Source organism: Varroa jacobsoni, unplaced genomic scaffold (assembly GCF_002532875.2).
Source record: "Varroa jacobsoni isolate VJ856 unplaced genomic scaffold, vjacob_1.0 scaffold_872, whole genome shotgun sequence".
NCBI classification, from domain to species: domain Eukaryota; kingdom Metazoa; phylum Arthropoda; class Arachnida; order Mesostigmata; family Varroidae; genus Varroa; species Varroa jacobsoni.
The window spans coordinates 64,196-82,170 of record NW_019213774.1 but is presented as its reverse complement, the minus strand read 5'-3'; the positions used below and the strand labels follow the sequence as shown (position 1 = coordinate 82,170).

Below are 17,975 nucleotides of genomic sequence, written 5' to 3'. Positions count from 1 at the left end.
TTTTCGCACTATGTCATTACTGATATTTTCAGAAGGTCAAGTTTACACGCGCAGAATACATATGTACTGCTACGCTTCTCCTAGTTTTCGAAGTGAAACCCAATGACTCGCCTCGTACATCTAAATTGTTTGTCCATAAGTTACATATTACGATATCTCCCTTTTTTAGCTCCATATGGCAATGCATAGAGCTATCAAATATCTAATGCACTATGTAAAGGGTTTGATAAAACGATTAATTAAAAAAAAATTATATAGACGTATTACAGATTATTGCCTGACATATACGTAGTGACTCAGTTTTGGTGTTTGCTGCTTTCTTTTATTAAAGGGAACATTTAATAAGACATATTAGCTCTGACATCAAATCATTTATGTAGAAAATAAACTAATAATATGGCACTCAGTTATAAGATGCCGCAACTAACGTGGGCATCCGACACATTTGAATTCAAGCAAACAGCGTAACGGTACACTTAACGTAAGCATAAGATATACGACAAAATCTTGTCTGCCAACCCTATTGCAGCAATGTAATATTTCTATATATTCCCAGGAAAACAGCTTCTCGAATAACTTAACGGTGAAGAAAATTAATGTGAGCGGATTTATTGTAGCCTATAGGCGTCCACTCATAGCTGCACCCGCATGCAGCCCACCGTTGTTTGATATTCTCACGTAATAAATCAGGCTACGTGTGTCATCACCAATTAAGAAAAAATCATTATTTTTTGTCAAAGCTTTGTGACATAAATATGATAGTGAACTTTTTCATTTCCAGACAAATATTAAGAAATCGAAATATACTTTCGTACTCGTACTTCATTAACACAGATTATTGTCCAACCTCGTCACGAAAATATCACCCAATGAACAACACAATTTATTATATATAATATGGGAAACAAAAGACCTTCACTAATGTAATTCCATTTGGATGCGATCACCCTCGTTACGTTTCAGTCAGGGCGTGCAATGTCTTGTATTTGAAGGGAATACTCACTAAAAAGAGCTGCGTCAGACAGTAACCATGCAAGATAACCAAATTAGATATAAAACAATTGACAGCAAAGCCCGTTCAGCGTCATTTGAGAAGAAGTATTCTAATTCATTATACGCACGAAAGTTGTATTCAGCGGTTTTTCGAAAATTGACCATAAAAGAAATTCCCCTGTGTTGATGATTTTTGCCGATTACTACCGTCATAATGCGTCAAACATATTTAACAGCAGTTTTCTATAGAATGCGTGTATTCGGAAACTGTTTCTTTCAGTTGGATCTGATTAGGCCGACCTTCCTGAGTATGAAAGCTTACCCTAAATAAGGAGGTCTCATGAACGCGGAAGCAATTGCGCAGTTCTATAACGCCGCCACTTGGGAAATTATAGACCAGCGGTCAATACAATAACCTGAGTCTCTGTGAGAGTACTGAATATTCATAATCATCTTCAGTGGCTGCGAAAAAGCAACCTGCACGTGTATGATCCAAGAACTGGGCTTGGAAAAGTGAATCCAGTTGCTTTCCAAATAGTGAGTGGCCCACTATCTGTGTCCCAATTTATTTTTACAATGTCTCGCGCTCTTTACATCTAAAAGTGGGATGACTTCTCCGTATTTGTGTATTTACTTACTGAACCTCTAGTGTATTATACAGGCTGTCACTTAATTTTGCTATCGTTTATCAGAATATGACTTGATTCTTATTACAAATTTATAATTATTGAAAGATATCTATATATAAAACTTGGTTAGCTATCGTTTCCTTTTATAAGTAGATTCGTCCGTAGTAGTAATAACAATAATAATTATGCCACCAGGGGATTCAAAAGATACATACAATTTCGCTATGAAATATGAGGGTACGATATTCACGACCGCCTAAACGCATATTATTCCTGTATTTGTTTTTATGACTTGAATGCCCAGCTTTATGAAGGCTTCCTTGATTGAGGCGCGACTTTGATGCCTTATCAATCGTACCATAAGGGAGCATTTACCTTGCAAACTAGATTCTACCCATCTTTTGATCGTTCATTTGAACTTCAAGCCGCATTTTCGCTAAACCTAGCGGGTACTCCCATTATCATCGTTCGAGAAGTAAATAGACCTAGCTTCATAGAACTTAGCTTTTTGTCCGGTTCAGCGTGAAACGAATAATGAGCGACCTGTTTAAGTTAAAATTTCGTTTGGATACATCGGAGAGGCAACACTTCCATAAAAAGCAAAATTAACATGAACGTATTTAATAGTATGGCGCCAAATTGCAAGTATTTTTTTAAGAAGACGGTATAATAAATGAACGAGCAGTAACGTATCTAAGCAATATTTTCACTACATGCATGTTGCCGTTACACTATAAACGCCGTGGTAGTCGTGTTTTAACTACTGGATTATAGTAAGATGTGGATCTGATGCGGCTTATGTATTGCGAATTGATAAATAGTCATGATCCCTTCGCTGGCCTGCCTTTTCCTTAAGCAACTAATGTAATATAAATTAGTCATGTCGTATATATGGCAGAGCCAACGGCGTTCGCAGTTTTGCATCAAACATAGCCAAAAAATATCAAGTTGCTTAAAAGTCTACTATGAGTTTATCATGATGCGTGAAAGTAACTTCGCTGGTAAGTACAACGATAGGGCTACATTTGCTGCTGTTTGGTCAAGGGCAAATGCACTATTGAACATTATCGTGATACGCTTGATCTCTGCGACAATTACTGTATATATAGGAGTATCGACTGGGTGAGAACAAGTGGTAAGGGAAAGGTCCGCACTTGTAAAGCGTCGAGGTTTTATATTGAATACTAGGCACTTATTAGACAGGTGTCCTATGAGGACCTAAATAACGTCTTCCTTTACATTATTCAAAGGCGACAAACGTTTGCAGTGGCCACATAAAAACAATAGGCCGGGTTCCAGAGTCCACCTATTGGGCAGAAATTACATAAAATGTCGCAACATGATATGCTAAACGATTTTCTGAACACATTCTCTGCATATAACGGGAGCTATATAATGTTACTAGATGCTGTCCGAAGATTGTAAACTTCAATTCTAAAAGTTAAAGCCCCCGGAGCCTTTTCCATTTTTAGTTGGGAAAAATATATATTAATTGTATGTAGCTCCAACTGGGACAGTGCAAATTGCAGAAATTCTACCGTAAAATTTCAAAGTGCATAGTTAACAATTTGCCTAAAGAACTCACAAGCAATCAGGATTGTATAGACCACCAGCTCGAGCGAGCGAATTTCGTTGATTCATTTGCAATAGGAATCGGGACTTTCGGACTATTACATATGCAGCGTATAATATGGGGGGTAAACAGATCTTCACATATGATAAAAAATAATTATTGTATTAAATAAAGCAATGGACTAATCACAGATGATTTCATGTTTCGGACGAGAACGAAACTGGAAATTAGTTGATGTGTGGGGCAGTCGAAAGGGAGTTTAGACAGCTGCCTTTCGACACTCTAGAGGATTTCCTGCAGCTTCTATCCAGTTTAGCACTAATGGAACATATAAACCATGTTTCCATTTCGTCGTTGTTGCGGCACTAACAAATTAACTCTTTAACAGGCAATCCGCTCGAATGAACATACTGAGGTAATACATTACTATATGTACATCATAAGATATTGCTTTCGAGGTAAATTCTCTTGAAGATAACCTTGAAAAATCCCAAGTGCTCCAGTGCGAGCCGATTATTGTAGTACAGTATAGAGTTATTATAGAGTGCTGAAAACAATTCTGCTAAAAGAGCCATTTCCGAATCGGTACAAACTACTCTTTGCAGAAAGTCTGCTATCCAATTCCAGTTTTTTAAAATTTCGTGAAATATTGCGAAGATTATAAAGGCAAGCGTACGAAATCATTTGTAATTTTTTTTTATAAAGTATATTGGAATATAACGCGGCATCAATAAATTTCCATGAGCAGTTAAATATTTATATATAATGTGATTTATTTGTACGCTGGAGGTTTGAACATCCTTTTTTTTCTATTTATCGAGCTATAAATCTAGTCAGTCTAGATCTTCAAGTAATAAGATTGTCAAATAGTTTTGGCTCAATTTATTATATTCCTTTAGTAATTATCATAAGGTTATTTAAACTGTCATTCAAAAAGCTATGTTTCTTTATTATCTACACTTTCGATGAGAACAACAACGATAATATTAATAATTAAACCCTGAGCGCCACCGTACCGAGTTTTGGTATTGTTATAGAATATAGACAATTTAATTAGGAAAAGATCTCGCGACAAGCGGCGTACCATTAGATATACGAGTAACGGCATCCACAATAGCCGCCATCCGGCTCAGGCTCTTATTGCCCAGCATACGCTGCTGTCAAATTCAGATATCTTCATCTCAGCATCCCCTCCCTATGTCTACACAAACTGAAAACGCTCTCACCGGCCTCATTTAACCGTACTATTTTCCAGTCTAAGCCCACAAATATGAAAGCTTCCCTAATGGTTTCAGGCACAATGAAAAGAAGTATTATGTATATATAGAAGAAAGGCTCTGTTTCCACGTTCGTCCTATAAACACTCAGGCGCAGCATTGAGAGTTGCCGCGGTGGGTGGGAAATCATTCATGTCCAGTTCCAGACAGCTTTGAGCGCGCAGCTTTCAGAGGTTATCTTGCAAAAACGATAGAAGCGTTGTTTCATAATGCTCCGAGGTGGCAAGATGGCGCAGCGAGTGTCGCTCCTGCGGATACACCTGTTAAATCAAAACAACATAAATATTAGCGAAAAAAAAAACATTAAGAGCAGTGTTCCACAAGGAAAAATATAAATTTCTTTTTGCACTGGCTCGTAAACACTTATTGCTTTGCACCTAAAGTAGGAATTTCAAAATTGAGACTGCCTATTTATATGTCGCTTGTTTATTTTGTGACAAAATCGTAGCAACAAAGAAATGCGTTCCGCATAATCTTATAGCATCTACTTTATGCTCTGATTTAGAAAAAGCGAACTGTACCTGTAGTCGATACGGCTTTCCGGCTTTCACAAGCGCCTGAACAAGTGAAGTGGTATGTGTGAAGTGGACATTCTCATCCATCAGTCCGTGAATGAGCAGCAGTCGACCCTCCTCATCAGGGAATTGACTCACATGACTTAGGACGCTACCTCGATGATAGCCTTCCCGGTTTGCTTCTGGTAGACCCATGTAACGCTCCGTGTAACCAGTATCGTACAAATTCCATTGCGTAACAGGTGCACCTGCATATTACACAAATCATAGACGCATAAACACAAAAGGTGAAAAACATCAGGAATGTCGGATGGTTATGATGCAAGTCCTGAGTCATAGGAACATCTAACAATGAAAAGTCATATGGCTGGAATGAGATTTCTATTACTAGTCAAAACGCAAAAACTTCACGCTCATTCGATAAGCAATTATAAATATATCATTATTAAAAGGTACTACCCGTATTACACACTATGAGAAAGATGCCGGTTTTCTATTACTAAATAGTAACTAAGGGGTACCTGCGACGGCTAATTTGAAAATGTCGGGCCTTTGCGCTAACGCCATAAGACTTAGATATCCTCCATAACTCCAACCATGAATGGCCACACGACTCATGTCCATGTATCCCCGATCCTCAGCCAGCCATTGCAATACTTCTACCTGTAAAATGTAAAAAAGAAAGTAAATAAAAGCCAAACTAAGGTTATTGATGGTGACGATGATGGCGATGATAATGATAATAATTCCTATAATTTCCTTTAGTGAATTTTATGTATTTAACATAGGTAGATTTTTCCTGACCTGATCCTGTATTTCCACTTGTCCCATGCGACCCTTCAAGTGACTTTCGAAAGCCACACCACGATTCCGAGAACCCCGGCAATCCATAGTTACCACGCAGAAATCCTCTGACGAAAGAAGATGCTGCCGTAAATGTCGCATACCCTATTGAAATGGTTGTGCCACATCGTGTGATTAGTTTCGGTCGAATAAGGTTCTTAGAATTCTTCTTAAAATCATATGCAAAGAATTAGTCTTCTGTAATTCTCCTGAGCAGCTCCGAGCGATTTATTCGTTATTTGGCGGTACTAACTAACCTTAAAACTATTTGTGACTAGTTGAACCTCCGGGCCGCCGTAAATCGTTAACACTGTCGGAAATTTATAGGGCCGACTTTCATCGAGGCTACGTGGCTTAAAAATAACTCCGAACACCGTATCTCCCGAACTGAGCTGGTGCTGAAAAAGCTCTGGAACACGATATCTTTCGTCTACACTTGCTGGTTCCATTAGGTTACCTGAGGAAATTATTTGAAAATTTTAAATTGTATACCTCACCGGAAAAAATTTGTTTCTATCCAGAATTAATAATCGATTCTATTTTTGCTTTTACCTTCTAGCATCATTCAACTTTTGCTATGCTTGATCACTCCCAGAAAGCTCACTAACCTATTAACTGCAACTGAGGCATATATTCTCGCAGTCCTCCTGGCCTTCGAATGCTGGTTGCCTCTTGCTGCTTGAGAATTACTGTGTCAGTGTCCCCTCCAGCGCAACGAACCCCGACATCGCTGTCGTTCGTAACAAGTCGATACAGTCTAGCAAAAGGTGGCTGGGCTAAATGGCTTTCAATTGTCACGACCAATGAGCATTCAGGATTTACAAATGCTTGGTAGGATGCTCCGAGCGAAGTTAAGCATTGTATTTCTCCTAGTGTTTCGTCAAGACTGACCACGTATCTATAACAGATACACGCAATCAGGGAAGCATGTAGAACAAAAATCAGCATTAGAATTCGTAATATTTAGAATAGATGCGTACTCAAAAGTAGTACAGAGAGATAAATGCCTGAGGTAATAACTACGATAATTTCTTAATTTCCAACAATCCAACAAGTCTAGAAAGTGATTTTTATTTTATTTTGACCGAGTTAGTTAACCGCTTTTACACACTGTGTCACTTACAGTTGTTTTTCCAAAGGTGAATCCTTAAGTCCGATAAAATAGACAAGTCTTCGCTGATTATCTATCCAGACGTATTTATCACTAACTTCCCAATCTCCTCCAGTCAATGGTCTTCGCTCAATGCACATCCCTGTTTCAAGGTCAATACGATATAGATACAGGTGCCGAAATCCCGTTGCTTCGCTAGCCCACACGAATTCAAGTATTTGCGGGGAAGATGATGTGCGAATCTGATTGGCTCGCTGGTGCTGCTTCTGCTGCAATTGTTGATAGCGGTCGCCTTGATCCTGGCAAGGATCTTGAGCCAACGGTGCCACGTTTGCTGTTGAATCCCAGTAGTGTTCGGCACCTAGCCCGTTCTCCATTATGGTGTCTCCTCCGTCGCACAATGGCACATCTCTGCTGCCTTCACTAGTTGGCGAAGACGATACAGTTACTCCCGACATCGTGACCGTTTGTGGCGGTAATGATTCGTTTGACAAAAAACCCAAAACATCATGCACATTTATCCAAACAGAACTTTTCTCCTCGAGTAAGAGAACCGCATGGGTTATTAAACCATCGTCATTGATTTCGGATGGTAACAAATTCATTTTTGGCTCTGTCTCCATAGCAGAAGCTCCGTAAGATGCACCAGAAGATGCCAGTTTATCGTAGGATTTCCGCTGTACTCGCACAAGCAATAGCTGCAGCGTATCCTGTTGTCGATTTAAAAGTTGAGCCCAAATGTGGCGTGCATCCGGTGTCCACCCTGCTCTAAGAACGTACTCGGCTGCGTCAATAAATGGATTCGATATCTGGGCATAGGAAATATCTACAAATGTGCCGTTCGAAGCGACTGAGAATGATACAAGACGTAAACTTGATTTGGCATTGGGTGTTCCCGCCCGCGGGAAGTGATACTCCTCAACCCCACCTGTAAGATATCATGTGGAAAAAATTACAGTTATTGTAAGATTTTAGTCGCCACTGATAGTAGATCCTGAATAGGATTCAAGTATGCTATTGAAAAGATACTACATTATCGTATGGTATATATATAAAAGACATATTTTAGAACATCTGATGAGTAAGTGCGACGCTCCTCTGTGCCCCAACCCCTCTATGATTTCGCTAATTCAAAGTTAGTAACGAAATAACAGCTTGTCTCACATCACTTGCGTTAATGTCGAAATGTAGCAAAAACACTCTGTAGCGAAGAAATGAATTCAGTTAAATATTGTCAAAACACAAATTTGTTAGTAAACGATACTTCAGCGACAAAACAATCATTAGGGGATATGCGACACCGAAAGGAGCATGAACCATCCATCTTTTTAGGGCTTACCCGTGACAAAGCAGTTGAGGGAACCCTATTTTGATATGTACTGAACAGAAATGGGAACAGATGAACGAAAACATCAACAAGGAAAGACCGGCGCTAAGACCTCAAGAGAGTTAATTGAAATTTCAGATATACAGGCAAATACACGCCGAGTCTGGAATAATATTCTAGATAATAATTTTTCAGTGCCTCATTACAATTTTGATCGTAAAGCAAACAAAAGCAATGAGAAAACTGCTTCAACCTGCAGATGTTTTCGTTAACACCAAGTTGTGGAAATGCTACGGAAAACAAGTTGTTCTAAGAGTGCTAGTGAAAATGGATGTGCCACAATAAAAGTCTTCACAGAGGCTTAGGGTCGAAAACTCTGTGTAGAGTTTTCGACCCTAAATTTTGCGTAAAAATCCCGCTTCCTCGATACTGCATCATTATAAATACAAACTATAGTTCCTGCAGCCACTGGCACAACATCTGTATAAGAAAAAGGACAACGACCATGTTTCGAAGTTTTTATGCCAGGTTTGAAAACAATGGATAGACATCAAGCCTTTTCTTTTGTTTTAACTGAAAATAAATCCCGAAAGCAGCTTTTATATGATATGAGAATAACTTTTGTGATGTTCCTAATTGCCGCTCAAAAATTTGAAACCCTATCTTGTCTTTATCATTCGATGGGAAAAAATTTCGCCGCTTTATTAGTCAACTTGCATTAAGAGACGGATGACTAAGCTAACTTTTGACATACACTAATATAATTGATACACTGATATAACGAATTTATAAAAATAAGCCAAACTTTAAAGAATACTCAATCGCGTATCGGATACATGCGCAAAAAGGCGCAAGTGCTACAGAAAGGCAAAGTAAGCGGGCTTTTGTTAACGTCAAAGGGTGTTGCGATTGACCACGGTCATCTTTTGTGACAGAATACATGAACCAGCGTAGCACACGAATGTTAGAAAAATCTGCGCTTTACTCTGTGAGCACACTATTAGATAGCTTAAGGGAACCTCAATGTTCAAAAAATGGCGAGGCTTTCAGTTTTGCTGTCAGTAATACTTAAGCAATCCAAGAGATAAAGGATTCTGGAGTATGTCAAATAACAATAAACAACCTTAGACTAAAAAACTACAACGTTGCAAAAGGCCCTTAACATCTCACTTTCATCAGATCTAAGAAATTATCATATATACTATAATGTTTATAAGGAACGGGTGACTTAAGCAGGTTACGTTTGATTCAACAGTCTTCCCTCAATCAGCTACAATTCGGATTGCAGTTTGGTGATACAAGCGCACTCTCTTACCTGATGGGCGTTCGGCATCTTCGAAACACGTTGATACGATCATACCTTTAGGAAAAAGGATCCTACAGGGACTTTGTAAAGTTGCGAAAAAAAATTTCTATGGGCAGTTCGTAATCAATGGAAGCAGGCTTAAACTATACTATGCAAAACGTTAATCTTCAACGCGATAATACATAAACAAATGGACATGGCCAGTAAGGGTGGAGCTAAGGCAGCTATTCACATAGCAAGAGTCTTCGTGATAGTTAAAGGTCCGTTTCGAGTTATAATTGAATTCGATTTTCACAACGCATATAACCTTATCCGTCGTAACTTCATGTTAGAAAAAGTAAAACCAAAAACGCCAATCCTCTTTCTCGTCGTGCGCCAGAGCTATAAGAATTCTACTCCTGTCTTAGAGTCTACATGAACTGCTTTCCTCAGTTAACAGCAATTGGTATAACAGTGTGACTAATTAGAACTAGCGATTTCTAACATTGTTATCTAGAGCTTGGTTAACATTCTTAAAGTTTCGTTCAAGGCATACAGTTTCAGAAAGGCCAATAGATGGGCCGCTACCGATATATTTAGTCTGTTTATTTGAAGATGCTGAGATGGTTTCTACATCACTATACGTGAAACCACAGAAATCAAAGGATGCCCACAGGAAAGATAAAAGGCACACAACGCTATAACAGGCATAGTCTCAGGAGATCAAGCGGCTCGGCCCAAAACGACTGGACTACCTAATAACAGCTATTGCCACATAAAATATTTTGTGGCAGAAACAAGTGTTGCTGCAGGTGCATACGTCTTCCTTTGATGGCTATTCATTCATGAGCAGCACTATGCGCTTGAAGATACAGCTTGGGTTCGCCTAAATTTATACATACATTTTCTTGGGATGAGGTAACAATGAACATCCTTAGTGAAATACTTAACGTAGGACACACATATCAGGCAGGTTTGCCTACTAGAAAAGGTAATTAAGAGTTGTCTTTTTTACTATTCAGAAAATCAAACGAAAGCGACCATGCTACATGGCTTAATTTAGTACAACAACGCGATCGACGCGATTGACGCGATCAAGACAATCGATAACGTTCAGCAGGCCTCTGTAGTGGTCCTATATTGAAGAGTAATTCCGCCTCTCGTGCTCACAGCTTTACGTGTCTGAGTTCTTGAGAACACAAATCGATTTGCTGCTTACTAAATACGACTGACAGTTGTTTGTTGGTTTGTTATAAATCTAAAAAAAAAAAAACAGACACCAAGTAGTGCAGCTTATGGAGGTGGTGTTGATTATTTCATTATTCGAAAATATCTTTGGCGTAATTATTAGCATTATTTATTCTTTTGACTTTCTCATCTTCACTATTTTGATATGGAGACTTTATTGCAACAGTCATAATATTCTGCATGCTCAAAAAGTTACCAGTAGCGTTGGGGAGTTCGACGACTTCGACATCTGACTCGTCGACGACTTCATAAAGAATTGAGTACCGAATGGGTTGGTTTTCCTCCCTCGATCCTACGGGTGATCTTGTCCGTGGAGGACTTGTACTCCTCATATCGACACTATCCGCTGTGGAACGGGGAGCCCACCAGAACCCAGAAAATCTGTTGAACTCCTCTTGTGTTACATAACAGGGAATGCCTGCGCTAAGCGTTGCATCCGATTCGTGAACAGTGGTCAGACGGAGTTCATGCCCGCTCGCCCAATTATAAACCTAAAAAAAAGCAAACATTACATTAAATATATTTAATATCTTATAAATATATATCCTGTGCATCTAAACTCATTTTATAATACTAACAACGATATGTACACCTATAACCTGGCTGATCAGTAGTCCGCATTTTATTCATCCCCCGTAATAGATAAAAATCGTTTGGATTTCAATTTGGACTCAAATAACAAGTTTAACCTATGCATGTGTAAAGTTACCAATCTTTTTCAAGTCATACCTGTAAGCTTCGATCTCGGTATCACATCACTATGATGAAATTTTACACTCCTTCAGTTCAGGTTATTAAGAATAATTAATTTACTTATTAATTTGCAGAAACCACTCCTTTGATTTGCACAAAAACTTACCCATATGTCATTATGTGAAATATAAGCAGTGATGTTAGGATCAAAAGGGCACATTTGTGGATCTAATCGGGTTCGTCGATTTTGTTCAGTGATTCGTACTTCTTCAGGAAATACACCCTGATCTGCGCATCCTAGGGGGAACTCATCGTGGCACCGAAACACCGAACCAGAAGAGCTAAATGCGAAATTGCCTGGAGCAACATAGTCAAAAGCTGCGATTCCGCACATCATGACACGTTTCCGTTCCAATTGCAGTTGCTCTTCCTTTGATGATCGCGCATACGAACACGACTGCGTAGAATGAAATTTGCTTTCGAACAGCATCTGACACTTCGACAGCTCGCTATAATACCATATGGAACAGAAGAAATTAACGGTATGAACTATCGTTCTGATTCAGTCCCATGCGAAACTGACAATATCCAATTACTAACTTGAATAAGAAGCTCAATTACATATCTGGCAGTGAAAAGGTCAATGTAAAGAGATAGAAGCTGAACCTGAAATCTGTCACCAAAAACACACGTGACGTCCTTACCCTTTGTCGTTGACATCAACGTAATGCAAGGTCATCTCGCGTCCGGTAGCAAGCGAGCACAGAAAGTAGATTCGAACTCCATTTTGTTTCCTACAGAAGACGACAGCCGCCGGGATTCTGCATGCTGTGTGATAAAGTCGACATCGTACATCACGCACCACCTGACGAAGTTCCGACCAAGTTTTTCGACGGTGACGCACAAAACGTGGATGCTCAGGAACGGGTGCCCCGGTGTAAATTTCACTTTCCATAGCCAACCGATAACCGTCTCTGAGCAAGACAATTTAAATTATTGTCTGTTTTGACAGGGACTTGCCTCGCAAACGAAAACCAATAAAAAAATTATTGAAATAAAATTCAACGAGCAATTCACTTCTGCAGTTTTTCTTTTTGGTTAAGTACAGAGACAGATGTCAATCCTAAAAAAAATTCGAAATAATAATATTTTCAAGCATGTTATAGCATCGTGTGTTTCATCATAATTTATGTGAGTATAAACACCAACGTAGCGTGGCGTAGTACCTTCCTCATCGACATAACCATTATTCTTTATTTATTGTCTAACTGACGTGAGAAAATAACGCATAAAATAAGACCAATGATGACATCTTAGAATGAGCAACATTTCTAAGAATACGACAACACTACCGTGGATAAAGGATAAAGAAGGTTTTATAAATTCCCTTAAAATATTAGAACAGTATTCCATATGCCATCGGATACATGAGATTGAAGTGGGTATCTCACCTTGAAGAATTCGCAACCGACATGGAGATAGTTCTAATACTACAAAAGACAATCCATTATTTTGCATTTATTCAAGTAAGACATTCCGGACAAGTACCTGAATAGTTACCAAGGTATCAACTGTCACGGCATATTATGTCAGTCATGATTGACTAATGGTGCACGCGAGTAACGCAAACCCCTCTATACTTGGCACCTACAAAATGCATAGGTTTATACAGCGAAGTCTATGCAGGCTTTACAGTTTGCCTCCCTATAAAACCCTCAAGGTAACTACGACAATTGCTACCTTGGAGGCACGCACATTCTCTGCAAGAAGTAATCATAATATATATCTAATCAAGTACAGTCAATTACCACTAAGGTGGGCTAATACTGGCAACCTTTATATATGGTGCCAAATGATTTATAACCTTGGCACATATTGAGAATCAAAGAAGCATATTGGATGATCGAGTTGTGAAGAGGTCAAATAAATATATTTTAAATAACTCTTTGGAACGTGAGCTAGGAATCGTATAAAATCGCATATTAGCGCCCCATTTAATCGTTTTTCCCATAGCCATAAAGCCATGGCCGCGGTTAAACAAAAATTTTACGCCGACCTCTTTTTATAATGTCAACTGGGTTCTGAATAAATTAACTTGTTCATACAAATATCCTATTGATATGTACTGTATGGGTTAGTGCTGATTATTTGTATAATTATTTTATAAGCATGGTTCACATTCATCGCTAAATGTTAGCAATTCGACATCTCCCGTTATCAAATGTGACATGTGCTTCATTGTCGTACTTCTTCATATTAAATTCGTTGATGAAATGGCTTTTCGCAGATATCCGGCTTGTTGGTTTCATTCTCCGTGTTATGTAAGTTTTTGAAAGCTATCATCTTCGCCGTAAAACCACGATATCATCAAAAAACCAAAAAGTCACAATAGGCCATGTAGAATTAAAGGCAAACTAAGCCTCAAGCTTGAATCCTACGACTAGCAAGACCGTAACAACCTTGGTTACATCGTAAAAAGAAATATTTGTAAGAAAATTGCCTGTACCAAAATTAAAGTTGTTCAACTTATACATCTTCAAATTTCGCATTTATTTTTCTGCAGGGTCTACAACACCTTCAAGGTATGAATATATCAATGTCAAAGAAAAAAGTGGAACGAGTAGTTCAGAGCTGAAAATAATAACGAGTCCTAACTGAATCCTGAAAATAACCGGGACGAAATCTGTGCTGGCTACAGGTCCCTCATACAACTGTTATTCGTTATTGCCTCTATAGCTACCTGTGAAATCGAACCTTGCATTAGCCCTAAGGACTCATACTTGCTTTTACGGCCCTCTCACAGCGACACGCGGTTTCTGGAAGATTACTTATAAACCTGTATGACCTTTTGTCTGCGGTAGTAACAAATTAATGCGAATAAATACTGATATTTTTTATATGCTATATAATATAAGATATGCTACATACAAAAAATTTCAGCGAGTTTAAGTACTGGGTTGACAGTGGGCCCACTGTCCCAGAAATGCAAAAGCTTAAAGCGGCTAATAAGTTCAAAAGGTGCAGAAAGTCTCAAAATAAAAATTGTACGGGCTCGTCTAAACGACCCAACTGTGAATTCATATTCTGAGCTTCAAAACTGCAATCGCTTCTCTAAAAAATATCAAAAATGGCTTTCTGGGTCACCTTCACAAATTTTCGATTCTTTTAAATGAAAATTCTATCAGGAGCATCCTGCATTACCTGCTAGAAATCTTTATCGGATTTTCGCATAAGTCCGCAAAAACCGCATAAAAACTGCAGTAGCGTGGACAATCATTTGTCTTTTTTTTGACATCGTAACGCTTCGCAGAGCGCGTAGACACTAAATAGTAATTGATTTTCCCTGAAACTTCGAAAACGACGTACTCTCTTTCGTTATGAAAATTTGTCTGGTTCTTAAAAAAACTGGTTTTCGCCTGGTACCAGGAGCAATAAATGGATGCATATCCGTTATGACAAACAACCCGCCAAAGTTTTCGCTATTCTAAACGCACCATCCTATGTGCACTCAAAATTATTCTGTTTCAGCGCCTAAAAGATCACTTATTTTGCATATAAGCTATAGAGAATATTCTGTTTCACTAAGACATCACTATAATTTGCAAAAAGTCTGAGTACACCGACGGAAATTTAAAAACGAATATTATATCATGAAATGAAGCTCGTGAAGAAAAACGGTATCATGGAAAGAAATTCTAGTATTTGTATACAATGTGCCTTGACTTATCTTTTTAGCTGATAACACAAACACTTGTGATCTGAAATCAATTCGATTCTTCGATTTGGTCCAATGCTATTTACTGCTGCAGACTGACAACGTTTATTATTCAATGTATTTACGTATCAAATAATAAAAATGCTGCACTTTTCTATACATCTGGCACAATGTTTCGCTAGCGACTCTCTGTATCAACTCTGTATGAGCCAGCTTTTTCAACCTTGCCCTATGCGTAAATAGTAACTAAATTTACATATAACATACTGACCTACAATACGAACAGCAGTGTTAGTCCAGATGACCGAAGTTGATTATTAATGTGATAGATAATAGATAGTGGAGGAACGGTTTACCTCAGCTAAAAGCGAGCACACAGGCCTCTCAATTTTTGTCGAGTTTACGTCATGAGTGCAATTTTATGAATTACGAACTTTGCCAAACCAAATTCAGTCACATTGGGCACAAACTTTATCTCCTTTATACAGAGTGTGTGCGAATCTAGTCAAGATTGGCCTTGGTCGGCCACATTCATTCACGCCGCGCTCGGCTGAATCGGTCGAACACTATTCTTCAAACTGTATTCCAACTTTTCAGACTCTACCATGTAGTACTACAATTGCATCTATTGATGATATTGCGTCACGTTATTCCAATACACTATCGGGCTACTGGCTATTCACGCCACCGTTTAAAAGCGGCACAACATCCCACCAGCACCGGATCGCACAAATCACTTCTCCTCGTCGGCGCTCCCGGCTTTGCGGTAGCACCCCTTTGGCTTACACAGTAGACGGTACAACAGCTAGTAAGCGCAGTAAAGCGGCAGTAGCATTGGGTTCTTTCCATCCCGTCAACATCAACTCACACCTGTGTGTCGCCATCTTTCTTATTTACAAACACTGATGACGGTGATTTATCGGCTAATACTGATAAAATATTTTTATGAGTTCATATGTCCAACAACGTATATATACATAACGTTTTACGAGATATTCAATCCCATTCGTTAGGCTTACTGCTGGATTCCCTAAACTTTGATTCACGACAACAGGTGACCGCGTCTGCTACTAGTAAACAATCGGTCAGCACAATAACACAGTTTGCGTCGACATGATCTCATATCCATGAGAGTTATTGTGGTTACTCCTAAGACTGTCTGAATATTAGCTAGCGCTTTTCATTTGTTTTCACTGCGGGTGGTGCACCGGCTCACTGTCGTCGTGCTATTGATTGAGCTATTCAAGCCAATCGTTACCTGCAATAGATGCTATAGTTATCTACTCGGTAATTGCTACACAGTAGGGACTATAAGCTGGCCTACGAAATAAAGGCTACATTCGTAAAAATTTGATTATACCGGTGAGAGGTAATGTTTTGGAATGAGCTGAATCTTTAAAGTACACCAAAACTACGTACATTACGTGCATACGAAAAAGACAAATTCGAAACAAAATGCACGTACATTCTCTAATAAATATTCTACACAGATCGTAATATAAAGGAATATAAAGGTTGGTATATCGTTGATCAATAGAGGCTTTTCTTAAATAGAATATCGTATTAATTCAACTTGCCTTAGCATCTAGATGCACTGATTTACCTCAATCACGGACAACCAGTGAATATCGAAAATCATAGTTTTATATAAAACCTTATATATGACTTCAAAAAATATGATAAATAAAATATGAGCAATATGATCAAAATGCATAACAGCGTTATTACTTGTTATTTTACGAATGGTGCGTGATCAACATATTCTTTTGAAGCTTAATAAGCTCACATAAACTTCATTTAATATCCGCTTTATACCGAAATTATTTATTTGGCATTTGTTTGATTGGCCTAGTGAACTTAAACTCGTAAGATGACCAAGTATCATGCAATATGTTCCTTAAGTGTGGTAAGGTTGGTAAGTGTGGTAAAAACCATCGATTGTTCTAATAGTGGCAGAAGCGGGTGCTTCAAACCATCCGCATTGTACATACCTCATTCAACTATCTATTTACTTTAATTCACAAAGCTAAAAGGCTGCGACTATCGAATAATGTACAGTTAAAGCGTGCAGGTTATAATATACGATTAACAGATAGGCAGCCACCATAAATGTAGTCGACAAATATCTCACGCTGTTTTTTTGAACCTGAAGGTATCGTAGTAAAATGGTAAAATGTTTCAGTCTCAGAATTGTCTACACAGGTTTGTTTTCTAAATACAATCTGATCGTTAAGATTTTAGTGTCTCTATACGCCTTGAGTTGTTTCAGGTTAACTGCGAAAAAGAAGATATTCTTCGGATTCCTATCACGTCCACACTTGTAAAAGAGATGACTGACACTTAACGGTTTAATTCGTTGAGTTGAACTAAGAAGTTGTTATAATATGGCAAAAGGGGCGATGTGTATTCATCCCTTACAAAATCTACAATTCAAATCTTCAAGTGTATAATAATTTAGATGAAGGTCTGGTTCAGTGGTTTCACTTAAACAAACCTGCAGTAACGTTATATTGGCCAATTCGAAAGCTGCTAGCGTTACGCATTTGAGTTTCTCAGCTTCTTTCTATGGACAAAGATTACATTCAGAGTTATAAAACGAGCTCTTTATGTAACACCAAATAAACGTTCGAAAAAAAACGAAGATTTGATAATACTGTAATACACGCGGACTACACGGATAGTTTCCTGAATCAAATTTAAAAGAACGACTGTCAAATACTGTTTTTCAAACATCTCACTACACACATAAATGTACCGATTTATTCC

The 17,975-nt window shown here is 38.4% G+C and overlaps 1 protein-coding gene across 3 annotated transcripts; it reads right to left on the bottom strand.

Moving 5' to 3' along the window:
• Nucleotides 1-4,062: 4,062 nt before the first annotated feature.
• On the bottom strand, nt 4,063-16,842 carry LOC111264548 (dipeptidyl peptidase 9). Of its 3 annotated transcripts, none has more exons than XM_022840551.2 (11): nt 15,481-16,842; nt 12,199-12,509; nt 11,661-12,003; nt 10,998-11,292; nt 6,954-7,869; nt 6,439-6,728; nt 6,088-6,287; nt 5,792-5,935; nt 5,509-5,650; nt 4,994-5,235; nt 4,063-4,732 (listed from the first exon to the last, which is right to left on the bottom strand). In XM_022840551.2, exons 2-11 carry the CDS (start codon nt 12,447-12,449, stop codon nt 4,640-4,642), a joined length of 2,916 nt encoding a protein of 971 aa, XP_022696286.1. In that variant the 5' UTR covers nt 12,450-12,509; nt 15,481-16,842; the 3' UTR covers nt 4,063-4,639. The 3 variants fall into 3 exon arrangements, with proteins under 3 accessions (XP_022696286.1, XP_022696288.1, XP_022696287.1); XM_022840553.2 differs by having other exon boundaries at nt 12,199-12,468; nt 15,566-16,842; XM_022840552.2 differs by lacking the exon at nt 15,481-16,842 and having other exon boundaries at nt 12,199-12,514.
• Nucleotides 16,843-17,975: the final 1,133 nt, after the last annotated feature.

Bases quoted from the DNA above. Each gene is read 5' to 3' on its own strand.
- LOC111264548 (XM_022840551.2), bottom strand. From the start codon at position 12,449: ATGGAAAGTGAAATTTACACCGGGGCACCCGTTCCTGAGCATCCACGT. The intron at 7,870-10,997 runs GTAACTTTTTGA...GATATCTTACAG, and splicing joins CGAACTCCCCAACGCTACTG to GTGGGGTTGAGGAGTATCAC. The intron at 6,288-6,438 runs GTTAGTGAGCTT...TAATTTCCTCAG, and splicing joins GCCTCAGTTGCAGTTAATAG to GTAACCTAATGGAACCAGCA.